Consider the following 16,793-nt stretch of genomic DNA (forward strand, 5'->3'; position numbering starts at 1 on the left):
AATTGTGAAAACATAGAGATTCAGAGGACACACTGTTATCAGCAAATTTCACTCATTCTCCCCTCCACTACTACAAATATTGCTTCAAAATTGAAGGTCTTCAATTTCTGCACATATGCTGTGTACAGCATGGGTGTACAGCGTACAGTAGCAATTGGGACTACACATGTTGAAACACAGACATTGTGGGATCAACAATAAGACACTTGTGAGTTCAATTTGAATAAAATCCGGTACACTGTGATTGTTACACTTCTGATTGCACAGAAGCGTAACAATTTGAATTCCCCAGACTAAAGTCACTGTTGCTATACCTCGTGATTCAGGGCAAGCTTTTGCACAGCAACCAAAATCTCTGGAATGGACTGGTTCCTTTGTGCCGTTCTTATCCATTGAGAACAGTGTATTGTTGCAAGGCATCTCTTATGTACATGTAACTAAGCAAAAGCTTGCCCCGAATCACAAGGTAGAACAACAGTGGTTTAATATGGAGAATTCAAGTTGTTATGTTCGCGTGAATTGAAAGAACTCAGTGTACCAGATTTTGAATAAATTCAACCCGCAAATGGCTTATTAGGCCGCTGCACATGCCATCCTAAGTCGTAGTTTCGTGCAACAAAGCTGGGGACAACTTAATTTACAGCTACATGTAATATTGCGCGAAATTTTATAAAAATCTTAAAATGGCTCATCCCCACTGATTAATAATTGCACACAAAGCTGTAAAAAATGAAGATTTTCTATCACTTTGCTAATACCAAGGACTTGGATGTTTATCTTGTACATTGTACACTTAGGCAATCAGCAGTGTCTTCACGTACGAGTACAAAGGCCTGTGGAGCGCACCACCTGTAATCGTTGTTTTTAAATAGTGAGCACCCCCCTGGGTGGGGATGTTGAAATTTTTGGTCAGCGATGTAAACTTGTATACCAAACTCATCAATGACAACTGTAGGTTGTCCCCACGGGTGTTGCATGAAACTCTAAAATTAAGCATAATAATGGCCCATGTCCCACAGTGTTATGGGGACAGTTTTGGTCCCTGGTCTCCGTACACATTCAGTACATGTACGCATGCACAGTTACACACTTACACCGTGCAGTGAATGTGTTCAATTTCAACAATTTGCCTGTATGCATACAATTCTCAATCTGCACATTAATTTTTGACAGCGCAGCCACGGTACAGGAAAGATCCTGAACTTACATGTATAAGCAAATAAGTTTACCTTTCAACCCACCCTTGAGCCATGACCATTTCCAACAATTAAATCTATATATTCTTTCTTTTGTAACCCTCCCCCCCTCAAGTTCACACCACTGGCTTTAAGACAATACCCCCTGGCCACAGATTGTTTCCTGGACTGGAGTGTGGCTTACCAACAGGTTTGCAGGCTTCCACACAGGTCAGCATTCCACAAATACCTGGCCCACAGAAAAACTGTGGTTTGAGATTGAAATTTGGGTCTTGGCTGAGAATGAAGACACCTGATATGTCAAAAGGACCTGGGTAAGTGACTAGACAAAAAATAAGGAGCTGGCCTTCCACTAGCAGTCAAGGTACTGTATACTGAAGACTTGGTTTAAAATTTAAAAAAAAAATCTGTACATGAACCGATGCTAGTGCACGGATAGTAACCATACCATATTCTCAGTTTATCCTATTATGTACTGTATTTCACCAGCCAGCAGCCCCTTGTGCATGCAACATGCAAGGTGCCTGATGTTCAAAATTGAAATTTGGGGCAGTAAACATTGTGCGTTAATTACTGTGTCAATACCAAAGATCGTGTAGCGCCGAAGGCGCAAGATGGATAACTCTGCCCAAAAGATGTAATTACCATGGGCGGCATTTGAGCAAGCGATACGCCTGTGCAGTTTACGGTAATGCTTGGGCACAGGCTCACCAGGTGCACGTGCCTGCCGCGGCGCCTGTGCATTAATGTGCATTGCGCATGCGTATCGCTTGCTAAAATGGCGCCCATGCGATTACAACATTTTACGTGCATTCACGCTGAAGTTCCCCATCTTGCGCCGCTTTGCGGTGCTATACGATCTTTGGTCAATACCCAGTGGCATATTACACATTTAATCGTTGGATTCAGTAAGGATTCCAATAAAGATTCTCTACAGAGAAAAGTACATGTACATAAAATTTACATGTACATAAAATTTACAAGTACCAGTATACTACCACATGTGGGCATGTACTTGTGTACATGTAGATGTATACATGTACAAGCACTCTATGCCCATATGCCATTCACATGTATCCAGGTACGATGATCTTCCAATGAAATCCTATATTTCCTCATATAACTTCCTCTCATCAAGTCAATTTTTACATTACTTCCTCATAAAACTAAACTGTCACACTCCAATTACCATGCTTATGACATGATACACTGCAGACTGCACATGCACTTTCCAACTAATACTCCCTTGTCAAGAAAGTACATGTACATGCATTGAAGCTGGCTGAGAGCACGGAGAAACAAGAACACCGGGTATGTGTACATGTACCAATATCCAGCGTTAGTATCTCTACCACCCGTTCTGTACAAAGATACCATGGTGCACAGGTGTTGATGGGGATGATGGCTACTGTAACAGCTGCTAAGCACATGTACCGGTACACGTACAAATGATGTACACTACCCCAGTAAATGATGCAGGCACGAGTACCAGTATGTGGACATGTAGTTCCTACAGGTATGGGGGATATATCCCTACACTGGTACAATTCCCCTAAACAACCAGTTTCTGAAACCACTGATTGTAAATGTGGAAACATAAATGAATGTGTTCGTATAGAAGTTCATAGTTAACATGAACAGAATGTATCTATCCAGCACAGATACACATGCACCCCACATACATGTACATGTACGTGAGATTTTGTTGATTGTGTCGTGTACAAAATTAGCACATGTGCACATCTGGCAAGCTCTCACCATAAATTCTTATGATTCTGGAAAAGAAAGTATGGTTGATTATCAAAAGATGTACACAGAATTTGTGTTTGATCTTTGGAGTGTTCAAATTTTTCTGCAAAACTCTATTTTTCTGCTCAACAGCACTTCATATACTGTTCTATACACCATGTACATGTAGCCAGTACTACACTGTGCTACGCACGCTACATGTACATATGTACAACGTACCTACCGTATTTCCCAGACCAGTATTTCTGTAATTACACAGTGCGAGCTAATTTCAATTTGCAAGTACCAGGAAATAGTGAAACTTCCTCAAATTATTTTTACTACATGTACATGATAATTATCATGTTGGGGGCAATATGCCAAGGACGTATGAATGAAACAAGGATCACAACGCCTCAGTAGCGCAAGGCAATGAAGTAGAGAACACTCTGACATGTACGGTACCAGTACATGTACAATGTACATGTTGGTACCGGTTAGCACTGACCAAGTTTGCAGACTGCTGAACCAACAATTCCTTCAATGTACAACAAACGTTAGGATCACCTGCTTAATTGACCTGTTAAGAAAGTTGGCATTTACGTAGATGGTATCTACACAAAGGAAGCTTGGTCAATTCTTAGTTAAGCAGCACAACCGATCAAGATGAAGGGGAATCTTGCAGGATCTCTTCCTCTCACCAGCAAGTCTTTTAGATGCGCATGAACTGCCACAACTGAAGAGGAAAATTGCTGTCCAAGAGCAATTTAAGCATAACAAAATATTGAATCCCACTGATTGGTAATAAGAGAGTGTTTGCGCAGGGCAGGAGATGTTTACTAGTTTGTATGCAATAGATGCACCAGTGTTTTTGTATTTCACAACACAAGCATGACTCATTTCACAGTTGATGAATCTGAATGAGCCACATACATGTACATGTTCACCGTACTCTTGCCCAAGAATCAGATACACCTACATGTACAGTGTATGCATCAATGAAGGTGAATGGCATTTCATCGCACCGCAGGTCACCGTGGCATACCTGTGAACTCCACATCAAAATATTCGGTACTTTCTGTCTTCTCCAGGTTCTGCGTTCTCTGTACATGTATGAACATGTGTACGTGATACATGTACATGAATCTGTACAGAAAATACAGACTCTAACCTTCATTCAGTATATCGGTACATGTACATACATGTAAAGTACATGTTCATGGCATTTTAGGCCCAAAAAGCAGTCTGACAAAATGTGCAAGTAAAATCAATTTGGCCAAGCCATAATCATCTTTTGATATAATAAATACCCAGGACACATAAAAATGCACTCTCAAAATTTCAATGTTCTAAGCACACACAGAGAGTTAAACAACAGGATTTTACTTCTGGGACTTTACATTTCCTTTGGACATTTTTTTAACCATGTCTGCTTTCGGTCTGACAAAATGGTCGGAAGCTGGTCAAAGGCCGACTAGGCCTGTAATTTCACAGGGACAGGGTCCTGCCAAGTTAACTGCATGTTCATTTAGCACAGCATTGTACACATCAGTTTTTACCAATCCTGTTAACTGTCACAATGTGTACGTTTTGTGTACATATATGAGTACATGAGTAAGGACAGTGCAACTGACATTACATGTATGGGGTCATGGAGCTTTGGAGCCCACTATTTAGAAAACAAAAGAAATTGTTCTTGTCAAGTTCAAGTTGGATGAAAAGGGACATTTCAACCAATCAGCACCCGAGCAAAATGTTTTTCTGAACTTTTACAAAATGTTAAGGATGCTGCTGTTGACTAGTTCAGCTGGAAAGAGGAAGATCTCCACTGGTATGATGGCTACACATGTATATTTATAACATACACCCTGTACATGATGTACATCTCTGAGCGAAGGCAATCTTCGCTTCCATGCCTTGCAAATTACTGTGCAAGTTTACTGACACGAATTAGTCTGCTGACAGGTTGATCTTCAGAAACTCTACACTAGTGATGTTAGGCAGGGGCGGTAGGCCGAGTGGAATACAAGCTCGGCTATGTGCTCCAGGGTTATACATAGGCCTGAGCCTTACCTCTATAATAGTAGTACTGCATTGGTGAATTTGCCCAATGTTAGAAAGGCACTGTGGGAAGGAACAAGTGCCCCTGTTTCCTTCAAACTATGCCTTTCTTTTGTGCAAAATCACCCATGTGCTATTACAGTAAAGATAATCATTATTGTTACGCCCAGTACAGCATTAGTCCCAACTATACATGTAGTTGGGACTGTCCCAACTATATTGCTATACGTGTAGTTGGGCCGGCCCGATTACAGCACAGTGTGTGCATGCCGAAGTCATTTTGTTTACATCATCAACTCGTGCTTGCAGAAATGTGGTTTCACTACGAGATGCTATATTTTATGTCATGCATGTCAGGTGCTGAGGTGTGAGCTGCATACATGTAAACTCGGGGAAGGTTGAGAAATTTTGTAGAGAGATTTGCCACCAATAGACTACACAATATCTGACTATAGTTGGGACTGTCCCAACACATGGCAACAAACACTAGGCATTTACTGTCAGATAGACCAAGCTGGGGCATAACATAATAATTAATATCGATGAGGTTCTGTCTTTCTGTCTCTGATATGTTCCTTCCTCCATCATGTCCTCCTGGATAATGCACAGGCCCTGGTAGGCAGGTACATGTAGGGGCCTATCAATACATGTAGCGGATTACTAATGAACCTCTTCATCTAGGCCCACATGGCAACAAACAGCATCCATCCGCACCTACATGGCGCTTACCGTGCATGATTGACACTAAATCACTCTAAGTGACAGGTCCAATTCAAGGATCTGTGATGTGCATGTGAAAAATTGTAGGCCTGCGTCACCGTTTTAGTTCTGCAGCCTACATCACGGGGCCACTGCCTCAGTGTGCCTACATGTAGGGCCTACATCATACATGTGGGCCTATATATGCTAAGTTAACTAGTAAGAAACACTTGAAGCCGCATACTTACCAGCTGTCGAAGCTTAGGCTCTTGCCACCAAAACTGAGGAAAATAAGGATGTTGATAACTAGATGTGTGAATACGATGCTGTACGGCATTCGGATATCGATTGTCCAATCGTCGGATCGCCCGACAATAATGTGTGCGCGTGTAGCGCCGGCACCAGTGCAGCGGCGTGTAGCGCTATTGGTCGTGGTGCTTAGCGCCCTCTATTGACCAAGATAATTAATGTACATGTATGTACATGTAGTAATCTGCGGAAAAGTTGTGAGAGTTTGAGTCGAAATCGAGTGTTCAATTTGTTTTAAACTTCATCCCTACATTGGACACAGCACTGTCGCACTCCGGTAGGTTTAGTTTTCCTGTATTATTATCACTCAAAGTTTAACAATGAAAAGTCTGCATTTTTCAACACCAGGGCTGTTTGATGCCTAAAGCGCAGGCAAGCGCAACAGACGAGATCTCGACATCATTAGAGAGAGATTGTATCCGCAATCACTGACCGTTTAACAATTAAACCGGTTTTCAGGCATCATCTCTTTTTTTATAGATCATTAATGTAATTCACGGTTTGGACAGTTTCCAGACTGTGACAAACAACATGAAGGTCCTTTTAGCTTTAGTAAACTTTACCTCTTTTTATTCCCCATGATTCTTTTCAGCAAAATTCAGGGACGTCAGCGACGTTGATACAGTGCAACTGAAAATCTGAGATGCAAGAGAAAAGTAAGGCTATGATTAAAGTTCAGCCGCTCATATAAGAAAAAAATCATGACAATTTGCCCTTTTTCCAAATCAAAGTTAGTACCAAATAAAATTGTAGCTCATATCAGCTGAAATGCTATTTTTTCTAAAGGCAGCTCAAATCCCGTGGCTCAAACTATGCAAGGCGGAGGGCTCCCTCTATTGTCGAATCTGAGGCAGCCAAACTTTTAACCAGTCAGAAGTCGCCAATTTGAACTTTTCTGACATCCCAGTGAACATATCAAAGATTACTGTGAAGAATTTTTCTAAGACACACTTTAAGTGCATATCATTACTCTTCTCCATTGTATGGAAATTAATGTGCACTTATTTTTTGTAAAGTTTGAACTGCTCAAGTGTTGCCAATCAATCTGGAAAGACACTGTTCAGTTTTAATATTTATCTGCAGAAATTATGAATCCAAATTAAACTAATTGAACTTATTTCTGAGAGAGGACTGGGCATCAGCTTATTGCCAAGCACTTATGCAACAATAAATTTGAAAAAGAAATGGAACTTTAGGACAGCAAATATCAATTGACTCCACTTTTTTAGTACAAATCAGTGCAACATTTGAGGTTTTCTCTCCGGGATGACCTCAAAATTTTTTCGTGAATGTTGAAATTCTTATTAGCTTAAAAAACTACAGGTGTCAAAATACCTTTGAAAATAGCAAAACAAGAATACAATTAATTGAAACATAAAGGTGCATTTTCAAAGGTTGAAGTAAAACCTTGTATTCTACTAACCTTATAACATATGCCAAATTTTGTGGAAACATAAGCAAATAACTGAGAATAATTTACCCTCATATTTTACCTGCAGAAAAAGTCCCGCCATCATTTGACAGAAATAAGAGGCCTCGCCAGGCCCTCTTTCCACATCCAAAGAATGAGAACACCAACAATGCAGACTTCAGGGGTAACAACAAGTCAACTGCTTTTCAGATAAGGTTCCGCTGACAAGAACCCAAAGTATAGGTTAAATTGGACTCGTCACAATCAATTTTATGTCAACGAGTGAGAAAATCCGAGCGTGTTATGCACTTTCCAAACCCTTATCCAATATGTTTCTTTTTTATCCATTGAAATGCAGTTTTGTAAGAAATCAGGAAATACAAACTGACCATATTTTTAATATTATTTTACAAAGTTAAAGTTTAAATATGACATCTTACAAAACCTATAAATTTGAATTTAAGTATAAATAAAATCAACATGAAACTTTTCGACCAGCAAATTAAAAAGTGTTAACCTCAATACTTACCAAATCCATGTTGTCAGGAATTGTAACATTAAGACCATCATGTCTAAAAAAAATTCTAACAACTAAAGGAGAGCTTTACTTTAGATGCAGCTTTACACACACAATTTTTGTACAGGTGGGAAACTTCCAGGTTTTCTTTAATTCGTAGTTGAAAAATCCGAAATTTTTCATTCTGTAGGAAATTTCTCTCAGCCATCTGCATCCTACAGCCACCCTGCTAAGCAGCCTCGCATTGCCTTCAACACCCAGAAACGTGCTGCTCATCGACCGCTGAACAACAGTAACTTCAACAACTGGAGACAACCCTGGAATGGAAGTTCTAATAGCAGAGGTAATACCTGAGGGGAATTCTTCAAGATTCCATTTCCATCTTTGCCTGCAGGATTCAGTGTCATTAAAATTGTGTCCACCGAGCTGAGACCTTCAGGCAGCATGTGGATCTATTTTCTCCTGCAGAAATAACATAGACCAATCTGATGACCATGGTAATGCTTTCACTGTTCACTTCCAGTGGCCCCCACTAATGGCGGACACCATTGTGATACCTATCTAAGGGAGCCAGTCCTCAGTGACACTTGCTCTGCACAAAACCCAACGAAAATGCTTTCTGCCATTAAAAGGGGCCATTAGGAATGCCCAGTGAAATATCACTGGATTCATGATATACCGTATGTCCCCCATTTACTCCTGGGTGGAAAGAGGCACGTAGGGGTGAAGTGACTTGCCCGCAGATCACAACATGCTGCCATCAGCTGGATTTGAACTCCCGAGCCTATGATGAGAAGCTACAAACTCTAACCACCAGGCTGCATGCCCCCGATATTCAAATTAAATCCTAGCGTCTTCCTGCACTCAGCAATTAGTAGTTTCTTTTATGTGCGTGCCTGTCGATGTAAAAAGCACACAAAAACCACAGATTTGAATACATATACTTGACAAAATACCATTTAAAAAACACACCAATGATCAGCTGATAATGACACATAGTAGTATTGCATTAAGGGAGGCTCAAAATTATCAATTAAATTATTTATTGTTATAATTTGAGTTCCCGATGAAACTGATATGGACATTTAAATGCGCATGTAAGCTCTCTGACTGTTGGTGTGCTGGTATCTTGGTGAATATTTTTGGTGTTGAATTTTTCACCAGAGGAGTAACGACCAAGTGCCTCAAAACACTGAACTCAGAATTCTTGAGAGTGCTTGGTATAAATACTTCATTCAGTGCAGCCACCAATCTTTTTTGAGGGAGGACAGTGAAGGGGAATTTAAGTTTTATGTGTCTGACAGAAAAAATAATCAAGCTTATTCCTTAAGCAATCTCACAATATTGACTGCTGTGATGTGGGAAATGACATTTTAAAACCTGAGGGACTCATAGCACCCAGGGGCGGAAACTCCTCATCGTATTTTTTCCTCCCTTCAAGGGAACTTCCCAGCCTCGTCACCTCCTAATCCCTGGAGCTTGTCCGCGCAGGCTCCGGGTTACGGTGTTGGGGGAAGGGCCCCCTCTGGTGTGGAAGCAGCGTGTATGGACCACAGCGGGCAGCAGTGGGCTGGCCCAAGCAGCTCCTTCCCTCCAAACAGGTAAAAGCAAGAGGCTTGAAAAAGAATGCTGCAGGCAAGTAGGAATCACTGGTGGCAGAGCAATTTTCAAAGTGGGGTGGTGGCGGGAGGCAATTCTGAGATCATCAAGCATCAGCCATGGACAGGCCATTCCATTAAGCCTCACTCCATTACAGGACTTGCAAAAGAGTTGGGGGGGGGGCAATGCCCCCCAAATAGAAAAAGTGGGGTCAGGGGGGCTACTAGCCCCCCTGACCCCACTTCTCAGGCCGGCAGTAGTAGTGTTACTAATTTGTTCATTTACAGGCCCTCTTGACAAGAAGTGCTTTGTTACCGCGTGATATAGGCTATCTGACCACGGGCATGAATCGGGGGGGGGAGGCCATAGCACTAAAATGAAAGAAAACAACAGTCACCATTTTTTGTTTTTTGAAAAATGGTGACAGAAAATAATCTGGGGGACTGTTTTATTCCCCTCCCTTTGTAAAGCTGAATTGTAAAAAGGCCCCAACTGTTGCCTCACCCTCAAAAGAGCCATACTAAAGTAACATCAAGACTCCCCAGATGTCTGGGCCACAAACTGGGTCCTGGATCCCTCTGTTTACTGGAAAACCTTCTGGCTCGGAATTTTTACACAAGCGTTTGAAAACAATGCCCCAGGTTGTATGTCTTTATGGCTATGAACTGAGAATCCTTGAAAATTACATGTTATCACTCTCCAATGGTGTATGAAATCAATATGTTTCCCTTGAAGACATTGCATGAAATGATGGGTTAAGGGAAACCATTGGGCTCTTTTTTTATAAAGAAGTGCACAAGATTCTATGCCACCCCAGGGACACGTACGGAAACACTGATGAAAATCATCATTTTGGGTGACTATGCGTGCAAAATGTCCCACTTTACTTTTATAATTTTTTTCTGTAGAACAAGGAAGCCTTTTGGGTTTTTCTCTTGAGTGAATAGTTTTAGAGTGAATTTTGGGCACCCCAAAGGTTGAATCACCTCAAGATCTTTAAGTTAAAAAAACTGTGCAAATAAGATCCGTCAGTCCATATTGAGCATTAGACTTAGAATTAATTGTTATGATGAGATTTTTCTTCCCATTCTAAATGACTAGGCCCAACTGTCCTCCCTTTGGGAATGTCCGACAGGCTTGGACAGGCCCAGGCTGTGTCCCCAAGCCAAGGTTCCAATTTCAGTCTGATCCATCTCGCCAAAGAGCCCACTGGCAACAGAACAGCAGGCCTCCTCATCAACCTGCTGCATTTTCCTCCCAGAGCCCGAGACCAAACGCTGCCAGCAACCGGGTGAGTTAGGGCATGGCTACCAACTTAATCTGAAACATTCTTGAGACACCATGGCAACTTACTTATCAAGGCTTGTCAAGTACTACTGCACGACTTGCAAATAAACTGTATTTATGAGTCGGCCATCTTGAATTGAAAATGAGGCAAAACATTTTGTTTGGGGAACCTGAGAGTGAAAATAAAAGTGACAAAATTAAATTTCTTACAAATTCACCAGTTTTTTATGAGACTAATTTCAAATTTGTGGTATAAATGTTGTAAGCCAACTTTTTAAAAAATGAAAGTGGAGTTTTGAATCCAAAATGGTGTGGCACCACCCCATTTAAGAGATCACATTGAATATAATGGAGCCAGGAACAAGATTAACCATTGCTTCCCCATCATAAGGTCTATTATTTTATGATGGAGTCAGTGGAATGACATATGGAGGATTTGGAAAGTATAAGGGACATTTGTAGAAGTTGGAAGTGATTGTTAGGTTTCAACGACATAATGCCAGGCTGCCTTTCCAACCAGCATCCTCCGTTCAAAATTTCATGTAAACTCAGTGAAGTTGATAATCTATGCAACATATGGTCAGCCGAAAAAAGAAATACACTCGCTTAGTTAATTTTGAATTATGTTCTTTGGCAATGCATTTACCGTCACTGTTGAGTGATTTTTATGGCCTTTTGTTCTAAACTTTGATAATAACATGCTGAACTTCATTGAATAGGGGGCTAGCAAAACATGATGTATTATTCCAGCAACTTCTGCAGTGCTGAATATATCCCACATTTTCTCTCCTTTTAAAGTCATGTCTTCCCTTTTGCAACAATGGTAATGGAATTTTATGCACTTCAGTTCTGCCAAAAATACAAACAAAACACTGGCAAAAACTTTTTTGAAGATGCACTAAATATACATTTTGTGAGTTGTGGCTGGTTACAGGTTGTTCTCGGTTTGGTCTCTGATACCAGCAAAACTTGGAGACCCGTTGGTCCACGACAGTCCAAATAGAAAAGACAAGCAAACAGTGGTTTGCGATTCCAGACTCGAGAACACGACTAGTCTTGAGACCTCCAACACAAGTGCAAGTATTCCCTGGGCCCCCCCTCCCCAAATAACTCTTGCCTGTGGATGTGCTTTGCTGGCTAGATTCATCCCCCATAAACAGCTCTGAATTTAATAAGAGATCTGAGTGGGCAATAGAAGTCAGAATATGGCTCGAGTTGATCACTTCTCTCAATTTTTTCTGGCCCAATTCGGCAGCTGTCGGTAAATAGAGAGGGGCAACAGGATGGCTCTGTGGTGGACGACCGCTCCCTGAAAGTTTTAACTGCATCCATTGCCGACATGAGAGACTGGAGCCAACACATGGACAAACTGGGCAGCATGGTCTGTGAAGTCTTTGGTGGGTTTGCAACTAAGTGGGTTTTTTGGAAAGGGGGCATCGTTTCTTCCTCAAAATTGTTAAGCCAATCCAAGCAAAATTTTAGGTTCCTTGTATTGACTTGTCAAAGTATATTTTAAAAAGTTGGTAATTACCAGACGGTAAAGTCATCCGTTTCATTTCTTATCCCTCGTGTGAGTTTGAAGGAATTACTTCGGTAAACTCTTAACAGTAAGCAACTTTAAAAGAGGTTGAGTCTTTTACGCTAAACCGTCAGTTCATCCATTGACAAGCCACTCTTTTGCTTTTGAAATTTCCACTGCAAAATTTTCCATGGATTTGTTAATTCTGGCTGTGAAACAATTAGTGTATGTCTTTTATTTCTACTTCCTCACTCCGAGATGATAAACCATTCTCTCCACCATATGTACAGGAATAATGAATTCTGCTATCTCCTCTGATGTGAACGGCGTGGCCAAGATGTTCACCCTCAAAGATGAGGATCAGACGCTCAAATGCATCTTCTATGAAACAGTGAGTAGATCTAAAAGTGCCAGATGGATTAACAACCGAAACAGAGTGCAGTGTTGAAGAGCAGTACGGTTTCTGTCTCTCTCTCTGCTAGGACCGGCCCCTACCTCGACTGATCAGAGACCAGTGGTTGCGTTGCACTGGGAGCCTAGAGCAACGCAGCGGTCTGTTCCGCTGTGTGTCCGTCCGGCCGGCCAGCCAGGCAGAGCGGCAAGTGATGAAGTCGCTGATGACCGCCAGTGCTCGCACCATGAGGGAGCGTCTCGCTGCAGTCCAAGAACCGTAGTCAAGAGAGGAGCTTATACTTAAAGTTGGTGGGGAGCCAAGAAGGCAGGAAGTGGAAAACCCCACAGTAATTTGAAAAAACATTCCAAATTTTGTGGAGGTACATATCTACAGGATGGAATACTAACTTTCCTGGGGGAAAATATTGCATTGACCAGGAAGGCCGCACTTTACATATTTTCACCATCTGAACTGATAAAAATCAGCATAAATGCCTGAGAATGAAAAGCAATAAGCAGGAAAGAAAGAAACTAAGCCGACCACCTCTTTAAACAAAGCAAAGTTCATTGTCAAAGAATGTTGTATGTGTTCACTGTTTCAATTTGGTTTTAAAGTTGATTATCTTGTTGACGTTATTCTTAAAATGAGAGAATGTTTTAAACTACCTTTCTGAAATATTTAAATGAAATTATTTAAGTTTGTTTGAAAATTATTTACAGCCAGCTGATGTTTGAGAAGACCTTTTGATTGTTCATTTTGAAAAGCTCAGTTCCCAAAAACATTATCAGCAACGTACCCTTGAAAAAGACTCCACTTGAAAAAAATTCAACTAATTGAGGGTCTGATAAATAAGTGCCACAAAACTGTCGACGTGTGCTTTAAACAAGAAATTAATGAGCTATTCAACAGACTGGAAATTGTAAAAGCTTGCAATTAAATGGACATCTTGGGTTAAATCGCACTCTTCGATGTGAGACCATACTTCATTCGTTACAATTAAACTCGACCTTAAAACATCTGAAAATAGATCACTAGATATGCAAATGTGAAACTCCAAACACCAGTGCTGAAATGATGCTAACCAACACCAATTGGTAAATATGTGATAATTCCCACACACACTTCAACAGAACCAACAACCGGAAGCCCACACTTCCAACATTTTAATCAATTGTAATCAGGCTTCAAACTTATGCCCAGAGCCGGCCTCGCTATTGTGCTATTACCGTGCCCTTCCGACGTGGTCTGAGTATTTCACAAGACGCTGACAATGGTAATGCCACAAACCTTTTTTTAATTGGACAACAATTACTTGTGATAATGCAGAAGTCAAATCCCCAAATTAACCAAAGAGGAACAACCGAACCGATGTTGACGCAAATCGAGGGAATGAAGACGAGTGCACTGGAATGGATCTCTAGAAATCAGTCCAGACCTAATCCAGAGAAACGGGTAAAATCATCATCGCATTGGAGTGGTAGCAGGTGATTGGACAGTTCTTGAAGTCGGACATGCAGGTAAGAATCTTGGTCGCTTCGCGCTCCCCAGACTGAAGCGCACCGTTTGGGGTGCCGAAGTCATCGAAGGACGTTGCTTCACCACCAAAGAAGACGAGATGCACCCGGCTCTGGAGTTTCTGGAAACACTCGGTGGTGACTTCGACAAGGAAGGTGGAGTAGGCACCTTTGGTCAAGCGGTTGTGATTCCAGTCGGTGACCAGGATGCCAGTGACGTCCGGGAGGGCGTTGCCATGCAACCGCCTGGATCTCTGCCTTGGTATCTGCAGGGGAATGAGCATCCACCCGCCGTGCTTCGTCACCTGGGGTAAGGAAGGAGAAAACCAGACTTATAGATGGGAAAGTAACTTGCATTTGGCCGCTGATGAACGGAGACGAGTGATCTTCCTTGAAGTCCATGTATTAGAAACGTGTACGCCTTAGCTCTCCAACCTTCGCATATTTACCCATCATAAGATGTAGGGCATTTTTTGAAATAATTTATAGGTCAAACTTAAAGTAATTCATTCCAATCGCAAAAAGTGAAAAGAGATGATGATTTTCGTCACACACTGAACAACAGTGAATTGCATTATAAGATGAGTTTGGAGTTCGTCGAAGATAAATTAAGACTTTCTGGCAAAAATATTGCTAGCTTCCAATGACTGATTCAGGACGCGGTTGGCACCTAGTGGAAGAACCTGAGTGGAAGTGTAAAACATCTTGTAACGAAAACACGGAAGCAAAAACCTAAAGGGAGACCGAATACTGTTGAAAAATGAATGAAGGTAAGCCACAACAAGTTTAAAGCACTTCCATATCACTGTTAAAAGGCTATTTCATGTGTTCTGTAATGATTGCTGTCGGCAACTAGGTGCGATAGGAGGTAGCTCAGTAAGTAACGAACGCTTGATGAAAAATCTTACCGGTGAGCCATCTGGAAAGAACTCCTGAGCCTGGAAATTAGAGAACATTGGGTAGTACCCTCTCCTATCGCTGGTGTGCAGGATCCATTCAGAGTCGTCCCAAAACTTCTGTGGAAAGCTAATATAGACTAGAGTGTGGGCAACCATCTGGAATTTCTTGATCTCCACGTCCTTCCATCCAGGCAGGGGCGGGATGAACTGGACCAAGTTGTGCTGCAGAACTCCGAGGCTGAAGGTGACGAGGACGTATTCCCCGATGTACCTCGTGCCGTCCTGGGTGGTCACGATGACCGATATGTCGTTGGTATAGTCGACGGATGCCACTGTCTTGCCCAGACAGGTGTGATTGGAATAAGCAGGCTCATGCAAGATGCCTGCGACTCCGTCGAAGATCTGCATCAGGCCGCCTAAATCCATCATCCAGTAGGCCTACTCGTCTCCATCGACGTACTCGGTGTCTTTGGTAGACTTAGTCTCCGGTGAATCGCCGTATGTGAAGTTGATCTCGAACCATTCTACTGCTCTTTGAACATCCGTCTCCGGTATCCAGCTTTCTACGCGGAGAGCAGATCGCTGGGATATGTCTGGGATGTTGCCATTGGCTCTCATTTTTCCTCGAAGTGACTCCATGGCGTGGTATTGATCAAAGGCTTTGTTGGTAACGTTATCGCCCCCGTCGCTGCGGCAAGTGAGGCTGTCGTAATCAACAACCAGAACGTTAAGGTTACATTCCCTCACCAAATTGACAGCACAGAATACCACAGCAAACACCCATGTGGGGCCCAGCTCAACGGTCACAGTGCCAAACTGGGTGTCGGCCACGCGGCCGCCCAATCGGTTGGCTGCTTGGATGATGATGAAGTCGTCAACGCTGACATCACGCAAGATCCAAGCCGCCTGTAAGCCGGTACCACCCCCACACTAGATCAAAACCCTGGCGTCGTTATCGGAGTAGTCTGCTCCTTGAGTAGAGTAGGATAGTACTCCAACCACTATACGAGCCACAATGCATTTCTCGTGAATACTGCCATTGTAAATTCGCAACTGACGGTTAGTTGACGAGTTTTATAATTCACAGCATCATTTTCCAGCGTTTTGCTCTGCAGTATGGACTAAGTAGTCACTACATTGATGACGTTATGGTATAGGCCTAGCATATCTATGATGAACCAATTAAAATGCGTTTTGGCATTTCACTGTTTAGACCACAGATTCACTTGTGAAATTGGGAACTTGGGAAGGGGACTGGGGCCACTGTGTTCCTAAATCTACCTTAAGTGACAACCTTATTAACTCTCGCCACGTTTTGCTTTAAAGCATCAGGGGAAACATTACAACACTTTATATGTGCCAGCTGGAAGTTGACCACGGGACACGAGCACAACAATCTGTGATAGGCTGCATCTCATCCATTGGTCGGGCGGCTCTGCGCCGCCCCTGATGGGTCAGGAGGAGGATGTGGAGGCTTTTACACGCATTTGAAATTCGTCCTTGGGGGAAGGCTCCGACCCCCCCCCATGTGCGGATGAACCTGAACAGATCTGACACCACCGGGGTCTTCTTTGTAAGGTGCTTGAACAAACCTAGACGTCATATGCATCTCAGGGCTCGTAAAGTACTGTTGCGCGCCGTTAGCTTTTTTTTTATTGTA

General features: G+C 42.2%; 2 protein-coding genes and 1 pseudogene across 12 annotated transcripts in view; 1 reads left to right on the forward strand and 2 right to left on the reverse strand.

Annotated features, from left to right (window-relative positions):
* The window catches only part of LOC110980724 (uncharacterized), a 65,852-nt gene extending 59,774 nt beyond the window's left edge, over positions 1–6,078 (reverse strand). For 3 of the 6 annotated variants that reach the window (XM_022237657.2, XM_022237661.2, XM_022237660.2), the window contains exon 1: positions 5,933–6,077. The gene's annotated coding sequence lies outside the window, so the exon portion shown is untranslated. Of the gene's footprint in view, positions 1–5,932 lie in introns of all 6 variants that reach the window. The other 3 variants (XM_022237658.2, XM_087141243.1, XM_022237655.2) reach the window with 2 other exon arrangements.
* LOC110980727 (uncharacterized) overlaps positions 1–13,681 on the forward strand; it is a 32,071-nt gene extending 18,390 nt beyond the window's left edge. For 2 of the 6 annotated variants that reach the window (XM_022237666.2, XM_022237669.2), the window contains 9 exons: positions 1,312–1,510; positions 6,586–6,649; positions 7,493–7,588; positions 8,112–8,264; positions 9,363–9,522; positions 10,622–10,811; positions 12,063–12,204; positions 12,617–12,717; positions 12,809–13,681. In XM_022237666.2, the coding sequence (XP_022093358.2) occupies positions 6,637–6,649; positions 7,493–7,588; positions 8,112–8,264; positions 9,363–9,522; positions 10,622–10,811; positions 12,063–12,204; positions 12,617–12,717; positions 12,809–13,000 (1,047 nt within the window). In that variant the 5' untranslated portion in view covers positions 1,312–1,510; positions 6,586–6,636 and the 3' untranslated portion in view covers positions 13,001–13,681. Of the gene's footprint in view, positions 1–1,311; positions 1,511–6,160; positions 6,271–6,585; positions 6,650–7,492; positions 7,589–8,111; positions 8,265–9,362; positions 9,523–10,621; positions 10,812–12,062; positions 12,205–12,616; positions 12,718–12,808 lie in introns of those variants that run through there. The other 4 variants (XM_087141251.1, XM_022237667.2, XM_022237668.2 and 1 more) reach the window with 3 other exon arrangements.
* Positions 13,682–13,728: 47 nt separating this feature from the next.
* Positions 13,729–16,736, reverse strand: LOC147798122 (uncharacterized; annotated as a pseudogene).
* Between the last annotated feature and the right edge of the window lie 57 nt (positions 16,737–16,793).

The sequence above is a fragment of the Acanthaster planci genome, linkage group LG09, assembly GCF_054643075.1.
Source record: "Acanthaster planci isolate LZ-2023a linkage group LG09, COTS_SCS, whole genome shotgun sequence".
NCBI lineage: Eukaryota > Metazoa > Echinodermata > Asteroidea > Valvatida > Acanthasteridae > Acanthaster > Acanthaster planci.